The sequence below is a fragment of the Bufo bufo genome, chromosome 1 (assembly GCF_905171765.1).
Source record: "Bufo bufo chromosome 1, aBufBuf1.1, whole genome shotgun sequence".
NCBI lineage: Eukaryota > Metazoa > Chordata > Amphibia > Anura > Bufonidae > Bufo > Bufo bufo.
This window is the reverse complement of record NC_053389.1, coordinates 138571543-138589180: the sequence shown is the minus strand read 5'-3', so window position 1 is coordinate 138589180 and position 17638 is coordinate 138571543. Positions and strand designations below refer to the sequence as shown.

Genomic DNA, 17638 nt, shown 5'->3' with positions numbered 1-17638 from the left:
GCAGAGAGCTCCAGTCCGACTCAGACGCCAGCAAGGTGGAGGTGGAGTACTGGTTTGGGCTGGTATCATCAAAGATGAGCTTGTGGGGCCTTTTCGGGTTGAGGATGGAGTCAAGCTCAACTCCCAGTTCTACTGCCAGTTTCTGGAAGACACCTTCTTCAAGCAGTGGTACAGGAAGAAGTCTGCATCCTTGAAGAAAAACATGATTTTCATGCAGGACAATGCTCCATCACACGCGTCCAAGTACTCCACAGCGTGGCTGGCAAGAAAGGGTATAAAAGAAGAAAATCTAATGACATGGCCTCTTTGTTCACCTGATCTGAACCCCATTGAGAACCTGTGGTCCATCATCAAATGTGAGATTTACAAGGAGGGAAAACAGTACACCTCTCTGAACAGTGTCTGGGAGGCTGTGGTTGCTGCTGCACGCAATGTTGATGGTGAACAGATCAAAACACTGACAGAATCCATGGATGGCAGGCTTTTGAGTGTCCTTGCAAAGAAAGGTGGCTATATTGGTCACTGATTTGTTTTTGTTTTGTTTTTGAATGTCAGAAATGTATATTTGTGAATGTTGAGATGTTCTATTGGTTTCACTGGTAAAAATAAATAATTGAAATTGGTAAATATTTGTTTTTTGTTAAGTTGCCTAATAATTATGCACAGTAATAGTCACCTGCACACACAGATATCCCCCTAAAATAGCTAAAACTAAAAACAAACTAAAAACTACTTCCAAAAATATTCAGCTTTGATATTAATGAGTTTTTTCGGTTCATTGAGAACATGGTTGTTGTTCAATAATAAAATTAATCCTCAAAAATACAACTTGCCTAATAATTCTGCACTCCCTGTATGTTTAAAAATTATTTGAAAAGAAATCTGACATTCCCCCCAAAAACACAAAAAAAAAATATCATTTTGCAAGCTCAACAAATAAAAAAAAGCTATTAAAACTAATGCATGTGAATAAATGGCTACATTATGTTTGGTCCTTTAGACCAGAATTACAACATCAAGAACATCTTTGTCATGCACCCAGCGCATCATCTCACCATTCATCTCTGATCGCAGTGACATATAGAATTTTTTTCTCTTTTTTTCTTTCACCATTTTCCTTTCGATAATGTCTGTGGATTTATCATTAAATGGATTCTCATTTATCAGCAGCTTGTAAGCAAAGTCCCCAGGGAATTCCAGCTCTGGGTCCAAACATCAAGAAAAGGCGCAACGGGGAGGAGGAGATCTACTATGTTCCGGTGAGTAAAGGTGTACTTTATATGTTGGTAAAGTTTCACTGTATACTTGTATGTAACAAAGTTTTACCATTAAGGCCAAGTTAGTAAAGAAAAAAGGGGTCAGTCAGCACGTCCCAATGCGCAGATGCACATTGCCATGGCCAGCACTCTGCAAACCAAATGAAGTACAAAAAAGTATTCTATACAAGTTAGGCTACTTTCACATTTGCGGCAGTGTGATCCGGCGGGCAGTTCCGTCGTCGTAACTGCCCCACGGATCCGCCGATTTGGATGTGACTGAAAGCATTTGTGAGACGGATCCGGATCCGTCTCACAAATGCATTGCAAGAACGGATCCGTCTCCCCGCTTGTCATGCGGACAGACGGATCCGTCTTGTATTTTTTTTCACATTTTTACCGGTCTGCGCATGCGCAGGCCGGAAGGACGGATCCGGCATTCCGGTATTTTGAATGCCGGATCCGGCACTAATACATTCCTATGGGGAAAAATTCCGGATTCAGCATTCAGGCAAGTCTTCTTTTTTTTTCGCCGGAGATAAAATCATAGCATGCTACGGTTTTATCTTTTGCCTGATCAGTCAAAACAACTGAACTGAAGACATCCTGATGCATCCTGAACGGATTACTCTCCATTCAGAATGCATGGGGATAAAACTGATCAGTTCTTTTCCGGTATAGAGCCCCTAGGACGGAACTCTATGCCGGAAAGAAGAACGCTAGTGTGAAAGTACGCTTAGGCCTCTTTCACACTTGCGTTGTCCGGATCCAGCATGTACTCCACTTGCCGGAATTACACTCCGGATCCGGAAAAACGCAAGTGTACTGAAAGCATTTGAAGACGGAACCGTCTTCAAAATGCGTTCAGTGTTACTATGGCACCCAGGACGCTATTAAAGTCCTGGCTGCCATAGTAGGAGCGGGGGAGCGGTATACTTACAGTCCGTGCAACTCCCCAGGCGCTCCAGAATGACGTCAGAGCGCCCCATGCGCATGGATGACGTGTCCAATGCGATCACATGATCCATGCGCTTGGGGCGCCCTGACGTCACTCTGGAGCGCCTGGGGAGCCGCACGGACGGTAAGTACACTGCTCCCCCGCTCCCCGCTACACGTTACCATGGCTGCCAGGACTTTAGCCTCCCGGCAGCCATGGTAACCATTCAGAAAAAGCTAAATGTCGGCTCCGGCAATGCGCCGAAACGACATTTAGCTTAAGGCCGGATCCGGATCAATGCCTTTCAATGGGCATTAATTCCGGATCCGGCATTGCGGCAAGTGTTCCGGATTTTTGGCCGGAGCAAAAAGCGCAGCATGCTGCGGTATTTTCTCCGGCCAAAAAATGTTCCGTTCCGGAACTGAAGACATCCTGATGCATCCTGAACGGATTTCACTCCATTCAGAATGCATTAGGATAATCCTGATCAGGATTCTTCCGGCATAGAGCCCCGACGACGGAACTCTATGCCGGAAGACAAGAACGCAAGTGTGAAAGAGCCCTTAGTATGTGAACTATATACATGTCAGTAACAGTGTAATATACACATCAGTAAAAGTTAAAATACACGTCAGTAAAAGTGTAATATACAAGTCCGTAAACGTGTTATATACACGTCAGCAAATGTGTAATAAATACGTCAGTAAAACTGCAATATACATTTTAGTAAGTGTAATACACTGTATATACATCAGTAAAAGTGTTATATACACGTCAGTAAAAGTACAATATATACATGTCAGTACAAGTGTAATGTATACAAGTCAAAAGTGTAATATATACATGTCAGTAAAACGCAATATAAATAGATCAGTAGAGTCATGTTATCATATACCTGTCAGTAAATGTGCACTATGTACATGTCAGTAAAGACATACAATATGCAGTATATGACATTACTGTAAATACAGTCTCTGTATCTGAATCCTTGGTCGACATCATGTCCATCCCCTCCGTAGTGTCTCCCATATAGATGTTTTGATGTGATTTGTTTCTTCTATTTGGCTGCCTCAGGATGTTAGTAATTTCCTGAATTGTGTCCGTTGTTTCAGGTTCGTGGTCGGGAGAACTTTGAAATCTTGATGAAGATAAAAGAGAGTTTGGAGCTGGTGGAGTTAGTGCCGCAGCAGCTAGTGGACTCTTACCGACAGCAACAGCAGCAGCTGCTCCAGAGACAGTAAGTCGGATAGTTGTTATATACAGTGCATTTGGAAAGTCTTCAGACCCTTTAACTTTTTTCACATTTTGGTATGTTGCGGCTTTGTGCTAAAATAAAATAAAAAAGTTTTCCCCATCATTCTGCACTCATAATGAAAAAGTGGAGACAGAATGTTCGAAATCTTTACTAATTTATTAAAAAGGAAAAACGAAAATCTTGCACTGACATAAGTGTTCAGACCATTTACTCAGTACTTAGTTGAAGCCCCTTTGGCAGTGATTACAGCCTCCAGTCTTCTTGAGTATGATGCCTCAAGGTTTGCACATCAGGATTTGGAGATATTCTGCCATTCTTCTCTGCAGATACTCTAAACCTGTCAGGTTGGATGGGACCTGTCAGTGGACCGCCATTTTCAGGTCTTTCCAGAGATGTTCAACTGGGTTCATGTCAGGGCTTTGGCTGGGCCACTCAAGGACATTCACAGAGTTGTCCCTAAGCCACTGTGTTGTCTTGGCTGTGTGCTTAGGGTCATTGTGTTCTTGGAAGGTGAGCCTTCAGCTCAGTCTGAGGCCTAGAGCACTCTGGATCAGGTTTTCATTAATAATATCTCTGTACTTTTGTCCAATCAGCTTTCCCTCAACTCTGACCAGTCTCCTTGTCCCAGCCATTGAAAAACACCCCCATAGCATGATGCTGCCACCACCATGCTTCACTGTAGGGATAGCATTGGGCAGGTGATGAGCAGTTCCTGGTTTCCTCCAGACATGACGCTTAGAATTGAGATCAAAAAGTTCAATCTTGGTTTCATCAGACCAAAGAATCTTGTTTCTCACAGTCTGAGAGTCATTTTGCTTTTTGCAAACTTTTATGTGTATTTTACGGGGGAGAGGCCTCTTCCTGGCCACTCTGCAATAAAGTCCATATTGGTTGAGTTCTTCAGTGATAGTTGACCTTCTGGAAGTTTCTCCCATCTTTCCATAGGATATTTGGAGCTCAGCCAGAGTGACCATCGGGTTATTTGTCACTTCTCTTATCAGGACCCAATTACTTAGTTCTAGGAAGAGTTTTGGTTGTTTGAATTTAAGAACTATGGCGGCCACTGTGCTCTTGGGAACTTTCAGTGTAGCAGAAATGTTTTTCTACCTGTCTCCAGATCTGTGCCTTCACACAATCCTGTCTCTGAGCTCTACAGGCAGTTCTTTCCTCCTCATTGCTTGGTTTTTGCTGTGATATGCATTGTCAGCTGTGAGACCTTATATAGACAGGGGTGGGCCTTTGCAAATCATGTCCAATCAACTGAATTTACCACAGGAGTCAAGAGTAATAGCAAAGGTTCTGAATAATTCTGTCCATCGGAAATTTTCCTTTTTAATAAACTTGCAAACATTTCTAAAATTCGGTTTTTGCTATAGGGTCCTGTGTGCTCTATGTATGTAATAGGAATAGATGTAAATGTGCTTCAGTGACTGGGCGCCAATGCTTGTGGGGAGCTGATATATTACGTCTCAAAGTTATCGCTGGACAGGATAAGAAGCTATGAGAAGGAGTCTTTTATGTTAACATCATGTCTTTATTTCCAGTGCCCATCTGCAATCACAGTCATCCTACGGTCCTCTCATCTCTCCAATGAACAAAGTCCATGGAGGGATCAACAAGCTGCCATCAGTCAACCAACTAGTGGGGCAGCCCAATCAGCATAGTGCAAACACCGCACCAGGGATGATGCCCATGGGTAAGAATATTTAGTACACTCTATGTGTGGCTCTCATTCCAGCCAACGCTGCCCAGCTTTAATGTTAAACCAGGAACTTTCTCCTGTTCTCATTATCGTCCCCTGCTCAGCAGCCGGGGAGTGCAGGAAAGGAAGTGACGACTGCTGAATACATTTGTGCTTCTAAAAACGGAGCTTCATACGTTTGTCATATTAATCTGTGATTTCCTTCTCTGCCTCCAGGCCCTGGCATGCTAAACAATCACTCAATGCACCTGAATGGGGAGATGAACGGCGCTCACTCTTCGCAGTCTATGGTATCGGGGTCACACTGCACTCCCCCACCCCCTTACAACGCTGACCCCAGCCTTGTCAGGTATGCCTGCTGTTCTCTTCCTAATCTGTTCCTAGGGTTTAATCTACAGGGAGTGCAGAATTATTAGGCAAGTTGTATTTTTGAGGATTAATTTTATTATTGAACAAGAACCATGTTCTCAATGAACCCAAAAAACTCATTAATATCAAAGCTGAATATTTTTAGAAGTAGTTTTTAGTTTGTTTTTAGTTTTAGCTATTTTAGGGGGATATCTGTGTGTGCAGGTGAATATTACTGTGCATAATTATTACGCAACTTAACAAAAAACAAATATATACCCATTTCAATTATTTATTTTTACCAGTGAAACCAATATAACATCTCAACATTCACAAATATACATTTCTGACATTCAAAAACAAAACAAAAACAAATCAGTGACCAATATAGCCACCTTTCTTTGCAAGGACACTCAAAAGCCTGCCATCCATGGATTCTGTCAGTGTTTTGATCTGTTCACCATCAACATTGCGTGCAGCAGCAACCACAGCCTCCCAGACACTGTTCAGAGAGGTGTACTGTTTTCCCTCCTTGTAAATCTCACATTTGATGATGGACCACAGGTTCTCAATGGGGTTCAGATCAGGTGAACAAGGAGGCCATGTCATTAGATTTTCTTCTTTTATACCCTTTCTTGCCAGCCACGCTGTGGAGTACTTGGACGCGTGTGATGGAGCATTGTCCTGCATGAAAATCATGTTTTTCTTGAAGGATGCAGACTTCTTCCTGTACCACTGCTTGAAGAAGGTGTCTTCCAGAAACTGGCAGTAGGACTGGGAGTTGAGCTTGACTCCATCCTCAACCCGAAAAAGCCCCACAAGCTCATCTTTGATGATACCAGCCCAAACCAGTACTCCACCTCCACCTTGCTGGCGTCTGAGTCGGACTGGAGCTCTCTGTCCTTTACCAATCCAGCCATGGGCCCATCAAGACTCACTCTCATTTCATCAGTCCATAAAACCTTAGAAAAATCAGTCTTGAGATATTTCTTGGCCCAGTCTTGACGTTTCAGCTTGTGTGTCTTGTTCAGTGGTGGTCATCTTTCACCCTTTCTTACCTTGGCCATGTCTCTGAGTATTGCACACCTTGTGCTTTTGGGCACTCCAGTGATGTTGCAGCTCTGAAATATGGCCAAACTGGTGGCAAGTGGCATCTTGGCAGCTGCACGCTTGACTTTTCTCAGTTCATGGGCAGTTATTTTGCGCCTTGGTTTTTCCACACGCTTCTTGCGACCCTGTTGACTATTTTGAATGAAACGCTTGATTGTTCAATGATCACGCTTCAGAAGCTTTGTAATTTTAAGAGTGCTGCATCCCTCTGCAAGATATCTCACTATTTTTGACTTTTCTGAGCCTGTCAAGTCCTTCTTTTGACCCATTTTGCCAAAGGAAAGGAAGTTGCCTAATAATTATGTACACCTCATATAGGGTGTTGATGTCATTAGACCACACCCCTTCTCATTACAGAGATGCACATCACCTAATATGCTTAATTGGTAGTAGGCTTTTGAGCCTATACAGCTTGGAGTAAGACAACATGCATAAAGAGGATGATGTGGTCAAAATACTCATTTGCCTAATAATTCTGTACAGGGTGTATTACTTAGCTTTTACCTTTCCCTTGCATGAATCTAATGTAGAGGCATCTTCTATGAACTAACTGGATGTGGAGTGACCCCTAAATTACCTAACATTGAGTGTGGTAACAATCGTGTCCAGATAACACACAACACGTGATAAACTACACACAACATAAACGTCACAAACACACCACACAAAATAAGTACACAATAAAAGCCTGTCTCTGGGTACGTCCCACTGATGAGGGTGATGCGAACACCCAATTGTCAGTTCATTCAGATATTTCCAGGAGGAATAGATGAGTAAAGATGCTCCAGAGCTATTATTTTATGGAGATTACAAATACTAGTAAGGGTGCCGTCACATCAACCGTTTAGCTTTCCGTTCTTCTGATCCGTCAGAAGAAGAGAGAGAAAAAGAAAAAAACAGGATCCTGTATAAAAAAAAAAGGGGAAAGGGAATAGGGGTAATATGGAAACTGGACAAGAACATCTTAAAAGGGGTTGTGCGGGATTTTATAACAGGCTCAGCCCACTCCAGCACTGCTGCTCCAGTCCCTGCCACACCTGCAGCTATGATGTCATGTACATTGACCACTGCAGCCAATCACTGGCCTCAGAGGTGATGCTGGCTCCTGAGGCCAGTCATTGGCTTTATTGATCAATTAAGAGATGTAGTGATGGCGACCAGAGAGGCAATGCTGGAGCAGGAAGACATTTAATGGGTGAGTAATGCTTTTTTTTATTATTTTATGCTGGTTCCTGCTAATAGCTCATTGTTTAAACACCCTGAACAACCTCTAAAGGTCCAGGAGTGTTACAGGAGGAGACAGTGAAGTAGAAGGGGGACAAGGAAGCATAGAGTTATGTCCCATAGATCAAGAGCGTTGTATAGCTTTGTTTATATTCTAAGTGGTAACGTTGCATTGTACCAGTTAAAGGGAACCTGTCACCGGGATTTTGTGTATAGAGCTGAGGACATGGGTTGCTAGATGGCTGCTAGCAAATCCACAATATCCAGTCCCCAAAGCTCTGTGTGCTTTTATTGTGTAAAAAAAACGATTTGATACATATGCAAGTTACCCTGAGATGAGTCCTGTGTGTGAGATGAGTCAGGGACAGGACTCATCTCAGGTTAATTTGCATATGTATTAAATCGGTTTTTATACACAATAAAAGCACACAGAGCTATGGGGACTGGGTATTGTGGATGTGCTAGCGGCCATCTAGCAACCCATGTCCTCAGCTCTATACACAAAATCCCGGGGACAGGTTCCCTTTTGGCCTCATGCACAGAGGCCGAGAGCGGTCCGTGGTAACCCGGCCGGGATTCCTTCTGACAGCAGGAGCGCACGGCGTCATTGGTTGCTACTATGACGCCGTGCGCTTCATGCCGCCGCTGCTGTACAGTAATACACTGGTATGATCTATACTGTACAGCACCGGCAGCATGAAGCGCACGGCGTCATAGCAACCAATGACGCCGTGCGCTCCTGCTGTCAGAAGGAATCCCGGCCGGGTTACCACGGACGGCTCTCGGCCGCGGAACACGGCCGTGTGCATGAGGCCTTAGGCTGACAGGCGCAGTACAGGACCACGAGACTTGTAGAGTTTGCAATATTACACAAATGCTTCCCATGAGTACAAAGCCAATCCACTGGCTAGCAGACAAGACTGAATGAATAGCTAAAGGGTTGTTTTAAAGGCCTAATTTGTGGGGGTGTAGAAACTGGAACCTCCAGTGATCCAAAAACGTTCATTCCCAGCCACCAAAGAAGGGTGTGTCCACTGAAATGCATGGGAGTTTTTAAAATAGGCAGCATGTAATACTACATTTGTCTTGTAGAGGCCACTACAGGGGAAAGAAATGGCTGGCAGCAGCTTCCCCCAGAGATGGAAATTCAGATTTTTTTCTGAAGTGCGGCCACTTCTTCACTGTGGACCAGCGGCTGCAGCACTCTACAGCTCTGTACATACGATTACAACTGGCACTGCAGCTCTGTCCCATTCACAGTCAGCTGTAGAACTGCTGGAATTTTTTAAGAGAAAGTGAAAATTACTATGGCGGGGCACTCTTTATATACCTATATAATAATATATACCGTATTTTTCGCCCTATAAGACGCACCGGCCCATAGGACGCACCTAGGTTTTAAAAGAGGAAAATAAGAAAAAAATATTATTCATTAGACCTCAGGTCAGACCAACAATCAGACTTCCAATGTTAATCAGATCTAAATTCACAGCCCCAATCAGCCCCCCAATGTTAATAAGACCCCAATAAGACCTCAGATCAGACCCCAATGTGAATTACCCCCCAATCAGATCTCATATAAGAGCCCCATGCCTCTCATATTAGTCCCCACTGCCTCTCATATCAGCCCCCATGCCTCTTATGTCTGCCCCATGCCTCTTATGTCTGCCCCATGCCTCTCATTACTGCCCCCATGCCTCTCAGTTCAGACCCCAGCACCCTCAGAACATATAAAATAAAGAAACCACTTACCCTTCCTGCTCCTGGACGCCACCACTCCTCAACGCCCGCGCTCTTCATCCTCCTGGCGCGCACTGCACAGCAGACAGCCGAGCGGAGGACCAGGAAGCTGTGAGTACAGAGCCTTCACCGCTTCCCAGTCCTCCGGTGCTAATGAGCGCTATTCGCCTCATAAGATGCAGGGATATTTTTCCCCCACTTTGGGGGGGGGGGGGGGACGACTGCGTCTTATAAAGCAAAAAATACGGTATATATAATAATATTTTAAAAGATTTAGTAACATGATTTCTCATGGTGATATTTTAAAGGGGTTGCAGAGTGTCAGGATATCGATGCCCTACCTTCAGTATCAATATCATATCAGTGGGGGGCTGTCCTCTTCAATGTTTAGCTGCACGCTGTTTAGGCTGTAGCACCTCTTCTGTTAACTTGAATGGGAGAAGAAGTTGTAATTACACTGCACCAGTGCAGCTAAACATTGCTCACACGAGCCCCGCGACCCATTCAGCAGCTGATCGACAGCTTTCATTTTTCAAGAGCGGAATATAAAATAAAAGCTTGGATTGGTTGCTATGGGCAACGTAGACAGTTTAGACATTTTTCAGTGACTCCATCAACAGAATATTGAGTGCTGCTCTGGAGTATAATATAGGATCTAATTCAAGTTTAGTACCGGAAACATAATCTTTGTACACAGCAACTGCACCTGCAGGATAGTGAGTACAGCTCTGGAGTATAATACTGGATGTAGCTTGGGGTCAGTAAGTCTTCTGCAGAATAATTCTATAAAATGGTATCAATGGCGGACATATTCTTTATACAGAAGACAGTGAGGGCTATGGGGAACTTTTAGGCATAGACGTTCGAATGAGTAGTTTGTGCAAAATGGTGATGACCTCAATGGCAACCAATGAAACATTTCCTTCTAGAATAGGTTGCTATTAGCTACAGTACCTTTTCCGCACTTCCCTTTGCACCAGTTTTTACAGCAGTGCCCTTGATTGGCACAGACAAGTCTGTGAAGTTCATGTCCTGTTATGAGAACCGATGGTTTGTCTGTCAGTTAAATCTGCTTTATTTTTCCAAACCTTTTTTGTTTCTGCAGTTTTTTGACAGGACTGGGGTGTCCAAACTGCATCGAGTATTTCACATCCCAAGGTTTACAGAATATATACCACCTGCAGAACCTAACTATGGAGGTAAATGCTTGGAGGGGAAATCCTCTTTTGGTCAGGGACCTCACACCCAGATAAAACAGCAGAGGCAATGAGGCTCCTGGACTAACAAAGTCACATGCAACATAATGCTGAGTCCCAGCAAACAGTCACCATGTAGCAAAAAGCCTGACCACCATCAATATACAGTGAAGCATCTGCCTGTCCAGGGACCCCCTCCCATGCTCCTTGATAATCCTACTGGCCATAAGGCATGTGCATGAACAGCTGTGAATAGAAGTGTGGACTGGTTGCTGGGGATCAACTATGCACCTATAAAATGAATATAATATAAAGGTTCTGCTCTCACTGCAACTGCCGCACCCTCTGCAGTCTGATTGACAGGGCCTGGCAGTGATAACGTCTGGCCCTGTCAATCAGAGTGCAGGGGGAGTGCCAGTTCCAGAGAGAGGAGGCCTCTAGGTGAACTTCATTTTTCTCAGCAATGCGGGCACATATGAACATGGGGGCAACACAGATGTCTTCAGCTGCCAAGTGCACACGTAACAGGTCAGCCAGTTTCATAGGTACAAATCTGCTGACAGACGCACTTTAAATACATTGAGGAGACCTTAGGAAAACTGCATTTTAATACTGTTATGTTTTTTTCATCTCCATCCATCACCCCAAATTTAAAGGGGTTATCCAAGACTATAAAATGCCCTCCCATATGCTGGGCCCCTCACAATGGATATACTTACCTGGCTCCCAGCACCGCTCCTGGTCACCCGTGATGCTAGGGAGGCTCGTCCCCATCAGCCATTGGCTGCCCCCCTTCCCCCGACAACGGATGTTTTCATCCGCGCACGGGGAGAAACAGCAGCGGCGGTGCGGGGACCAAGAGCTGCGCAGGGACAGGGGAGCCAGTTAAATATATTCATTGTGAGGGGCCCGGCATATGGGGGAGCATTTTATAGTCTTGGATAACTGCCTAAAATCTCTACATTTATCAGACTAGTAGAACATTCAATCTTATTTCTGAATTTGATAGCACCTTTCAGGGCAAGTTCTAAGAGCCATCATTCAGAGGGCATGCCCACTTTAGAAAGTGGTTACCTAGCAACATTCGGACATGCAGTTCAGTGACTACTATTGCTGTGCTGGACGGTATAATCAGTGTTCAATGGAAACATTCGGCTAATGTAAGTTTCTGAGAGGAACGTAGAGGGGCGACAATCTCAAAGACACCCTAAAAACATGATCAACATTTTCCTTTAGTCTAAAAACTAGGCTCTGATTTCCACGTCATTCCTTGTTCACACCTCCAATATCACTGAATTAATCGTTAACATTTCTTACAACATCTCAGTACAATGTCTGTCTTGTCTCTTCAACATCTGCCTTAGAAAGTAAATCCAGCTTATTACAACTGTTGTTTTTGTTCCAACATTTTGTGATGATTCAACTCCAGCTAAAAAAATTATTCTCTGACCTGCTAGAAAGGTACATGATGTAAATTGTAGTGACTGTATTTATGAGTTATAACCTCCCTTCTGACCCTCAGCTGTGTCACGTGACCAACACTTTGACCTACAACTAACACAGAACAGGAAGTCAGTTACTTCTCTATTCATTCCTATCAGACTGACATTGAGGCTTCCATAAGAATACATAGAGAAACTGGTTTCCTGTTCACACGCAAGATGCTGAGTTATTTGGAAAGTCAGAGTGATGGTAACAAGCTACAGGTAAGGATCAGAAGGGAGGTTATAACTCACAACTACAGTCACTGGTAAGAAGATTACGTTAACTACAGTTTAAATCATGTACCTTTCTAACAGGTCAGAAAATATATATTTTTTTTGTGGGAATGCTTCTTTAATGTATCTTTATAGAGCTCCAATTTCTCTGTATAGACATAGAGTTAAAGGGAACCTGTCACTAGATTTTATGCTGCTACATCGGTATACTGCTGGGGTTTACCACTCGGAATCCTCCCCTCTCAAAACTGTCCATTTTAGCGTTTATAAGACAGTATGTCCTGTAAAAGGTTATGAGAATACTCAGCTGGTGTCCCAGTTTCATCTGTACAAGCGCCAGATGCCGCTGGACTCTTCTCATGACTCTTCTCCAGTAACATACATAAAGCATGCACTGTATTATCATTTCTTTTCAAACAGAATGCTAAAACTGACAGTTTTGAGAGGAGCATGTTTAGAATGTAAACCCCAGCAGTGTAATGACAGGCTGGTGGTTTAGTGTCTTAAAAGAGTTCTCTGGGATGTTCATATTGATGACCTGTACACTCAGGATAGGCCATCAGTATGAGATCGGCGGGGGTGCTGGAAGTCAGACACCCGCCAATCACGGTGTGAAGAGACTGTGGTGCTCCGTGAGCGTTTAGGCCTCTTCCTAGACCATGTGACATCACGTTCATCCATCACGTGGCCGAGGCGTAGCTCAGTCTCATTCAAGTGAATAGGTCTGAGCTGCAATACCAAGCACAGCTGCTATCAAATGGACGGTGCTGTGCTTGGTAAGCTGCAAGGAGGCCGATCGGCGAGGGGGCTGAGAGTCAGACCCCCGCCAATCTCATATTGATGACCAATCCGGAGGACAAGCCATTGATATGAAATCCCAGAAAACCTCTTTCAAATCTAGTGACAGGTTACCTTTGGCAAAATCCTGTCTGCCTGCATGCACCAACAAACTCCACCTAGTGGTGGCTGCTGTCTGACAGCATTTTATTATCACCTATACATGGGATTGGGAGGTCTTTATCAGAAAAATAGTGCTCGGACAAACGGTGGGCATGTATTTAGACAGAAACATCCAAATGAAATATATCCAGTATTTTATCATTAGATGCATAGACAACAATTTACTTATATGCTCATGTTACCTGAACAGGTACTTTTACTAATAGGAGTGACAGGGGTAAAAGCTGAATATGACTGAAGCTGACCTCCCATCCTGCCCCCACTCTGTGTGTAATCTCTTCCACTCGTATATTGTGAAATTCAATTGTGTATGCAATTCCCTAATATGCAGAGGTGACAATGTATTAGGAAACAAGACCAGTGACGTGACTGGCTGCCACTTTTCCTTGTAGTGGAAGATTTGCCATTGCCACGTGCATTTAATAACACTGAATCCACATACGGTCTAGTACAATTAGAGACAATGCACCATATTTATGTGCTCATTATGTTGCTTGGCCACTCCTTTGGCTTTGCTTTACCAGACCACAGCTCGTTCATCTGGCATTTCTGATTTTTAGGCATGCTTAAAAATCAGTGCTTCTCAGAGGCATCGCTTCCTGCTGTCTAATAATGATCTGACGCCAGAAAACCACTAAACAGTATGGGAATGAGCGATCACTACTCCCCATGCTACTGAGGAAATCACAGCATGTAATAGCAGCGGTCTCCTCCGCTAGCTAGCTAGCAACTGACGAGAGGGAATGCTTCCATCCCACCAATCGCTTGCTCATCTGCCTGTCTAATGCAGGCTTTAAACCATTAATCCAAGCAGGTCTCATATCTCGGAGTTAAGACAGGCTTGTAAGGCTCTGTTTATATCTGCATTATGACTTATTTATTTTATGCACTTATATAGCACTACTATATTCCGCAGCGCTTTACAGACTGTCCCCAATGCGGCTCACAATCTAAGTTCCCCATCAGTATGTCTTTGGAGGGTGGGAGGAAACTGAAGTACTCGGAGGAATCCCACGCAATCACGGGGAGAACATACAAACTCCATGCAGATGTTGTCCTTGGTCGGTTTCAAACCTAGGACCACAGCGCTGCAAGGCACCAGTGCTAACCACTGAGCCACTCCCTTTTATATTGGAAGATACACCGACTTTTAATGGGGTCTGTTCCACTGAGGTGTCTGATACCGCTTTACGCATTGCTATTTTTCGCACAAAAACATCAGTGATAGAATCTGCAACAGAGGCTCCATAAATGACACAGATGTGAACATAGCCTTACACATCCAGTCTAGCTTAGAAAATGTACCACTATTTGCTACACGAAAAACTTTTTCTCCAAGAGTTTGGATGCATGACGCCCATAGAACTCATCATTTCTATACTGAGCATCATCTCTTTTGTACTAATGAGCTTGTCCCTTTTTTTTTTTTTTTAAGGGAATGTGTCATCAGAAAATTACCTATTGTTTCTAGTGTATCTATATTTAACAAAAATCCTAAAATCCTGCAGTTTTCACACTGCATAGGCATCACTTCTGGGTCTGTACATCAGTCATCTCATTGGCATCACAGGTAAAATTGCAATGACAGATATCACCTCTGTACAGATAACACAGGATCCACCATAGGTGATGTCACAGCTTATCTACTCCTGCACAGGTCACAGAGCAGGACTAGAAAACTCTTCCGCAGTACCTAATCATATCTCTAAATGCTGTTAACAGCAACTCAGGCAAGATGGCTGTCCCCATAATCATGGTCATTGAAAATAGAATAAAAAATCTACAGTCACAAAATAGAAACATTAGAAGAAAAGTTTGTGTGTCACTGTCTGGTTTTAGCTGGCAGAAAAAATATAGGCGACACATTGAAATGAAAAAATGGCAGCACAGCAAAAAACTGGCTATGGAGGCTGAGGTGCAAGCCAATGGATTTGGCAAACAATCCCAAATCTACAGTAGAAAAACGGCAGCACTGTCATATAAAAAATGAATAAAAATTATTTCTTTATTCAACCATGTGGTCGCAACATTTCAGCTCTATAATAGAGGCTTTCTAGAGTACTGCTGTTTTTCTACTCCAGGTGACACATTCCCTTTAATTGTTTCTTAGAGGAAAAGTTAAAATCTACACAAAGAGATGAGTAGAGCTAGGGTCACATCATGTTTTTCTTCCTGTAAAAACAGATGTCTATCCTGTTGCCATAGACTTGCATTGAATATAAAAAAAAGGGGGATCCATCAAGAAGCTGTTGTGTTGTTCCTGTTGGAAATATGTAGGATAACAGAGGAGTTCTCCTTTAATCCTTCCTATGCCATATAGACATGGGCTGAAAGGGGAATCGGGCGGGTTTGACCAAATTTAGACACAGCCACACAGGTGTGGAGAGGATGAGGCTTCCTCTAGTATCTGATGGGCTTGAGCAGGGGAAATAAGATACTGTAGACTGCTAACCATTAGATAACACAAGAAGATACTCCCATTTTCTATCTAAAGGGATAGAAAGTGTTCATTGTTTGCAGACTTGAAGATGTTTCATTGACCATCAGTGTTGGTGAGACATCTGCTGTCTCTGGTTGTCCTTTACTTGTTACAATTTCAGTGAAAAGGCAGAATTACCATTTGGACTGAATAATTAGATTTTCATTACCATGCATGCAGGGAATGTTTCTTGCTCCGGGTCAATTCAGTTAGAGAATGTTGAACTGATAGCCTTGGACACATCAGTAGGGTTTATGGAGGAGCTTCATTAAAGCTGGTGCAAAGGAAAACTGGCTTTTTTTGATCCTAGCAACCAAACAGATTGATGTTTTTACCAAAGGAGCTATGAAAAATGAAAGGTGGAATGTGATTGATTGATTGACATGGGCAGCTAAGTACATTACCACCAGTTTTGATAATTCTCGTCCTATAAGTTTAGTTTTGGGCATAATCGTAGACGTATGATAGGGGTTTAAGAAGCCCACTGTCTAGTGCCACTGTGATTCTTCAAAAAGATCTTGAGCCATCTGGGCTACCAGTTACATTTTACCACCTTTGCATAGACTGACCATAGAACATAAATCTATCATATATCTCATTCTTCTCCTAGACTTCCCACAGTATGTATATCTTGACTGTCCCCCATACTTTCCATGTAATTTAAATTATTATAAATGCTTGCATATGTTATTGGAATATTCCAGACCCTTCTTAAGCAGTTCTGTCTGTTCTTGCAGGATCTTGGAGCACTGAAGATTCCTGAACACTATAAAGGTTTGATATGGAGAGGAATTCAAGAGCTGAACAAAAGCCATGACTATGGAACCCAACAGCTAATCCGATCCAGCAGTAATGCTTCCAGCATTTCCATAGGCAGCTCTGGTGAGCTTCAGCGCCAGCGTGTTATGGAGGCGGTGCATTTTCGAGTGCGACATACCATTACCATTCCCAACCGGAGTGGAGCTGATGACTGGGCAGACTTTGGCTTTGATTTACCTGACTGCAAGGCGCGAAAACAGTCTATAAAAGAAGAGTTTGCAGAGTCTGATATTAACTAATATGTTGTAAATTGGCATGATGCTGACCAAAATTACACATAATTTCTCAACTTGATGAAGCCAAAAGTGAATAATTCCACTCGGAAGACAAGGAGAGAGTTCTATAATACCTGTGGTGCTTTTCCTTTGGTCTTATCTGGTAGCATCACTGATAAGAAGATGATCTGAGTACACAAATGATGCTTCAGATATTACTGTAAGCACACCAAAAGAATGAACCGAATGATCCAGCAGGTACCCTATTAGTGGATATACTTTTAGGCAACCATCATTGAAGGGTTCGTGGTTCATCTTGGAGATATCTGTGGCTTCACATAAACTGGGGAGATACCTGTGTCCCAAGATGTAGGCCCATGGTTGAGAAAAGCAACTCTTCCAAGGGTACAAAATGGAGGGCCTACCTTCCCAATGAACTGCCAAACAAAGTATTCATACTGCTGTCTGTTCATTGTGTTTCGTTAGAGAGATTTCTGATGGTTTTTTGAGAACATGTTTTCAACAAAACATGGGAGATCTAAAGACCTGCACCGAAGAGGGTGTTTTTATAAAAATAAATTATATATAACTGGGTTCAGTCAACTCAGCTGCGTTTTAGGGGCATAAATATCTGTAATTTATGGCTGTAACCTAAAGTGTAAATACTTTCCCAGTCCCA

General features: G+C 43.2%; 1 protein-coding gene across 5 annotated transcripts in view; it reads left to right on the top strand.

Annotated features, from left to right (window-relative positions):
• Positions 1-17147, top strand: part of TP73 (tumor protein p73) — a 139327-nt gene extending 122180 nt beyond the window's left edge. For 2 of the 5 annotated variants that reach the window (XM_040429963.1, XM_040429953.1), the window contains exons 9-14: positions 1171-1259; positions 3306-3430; positions 4993-5144; positions 5367-5499; positions 10678-10771; positions 16663-17147. In XM_040429963.1, the coding sequence (XP_040285897.1) occupies positions 1171-1259; positions 3306-3430; positions 4993-5144; positions 5367-5499; positions 10678-10771; positions 16663-16983 (914 nt within the window). In that variant the 3' untranslated portion in view covers positions 16984-17147. Of the gene's footprint in view, positions 1-1167; positions 1260-3305; positions 3431-4992; positions 5145-5366; positions 5500-10677; positions 10772-16662 lie in introns of all 5 variants that reach the window. The other 3 variants (XM_040429949.1, XM_040429959.1, XM_040429967.1) reach the window with 2 other exon arrangements.
• The last annotated feature ends 491 nt before the right edge of the window (positions 17148-17638 follow it).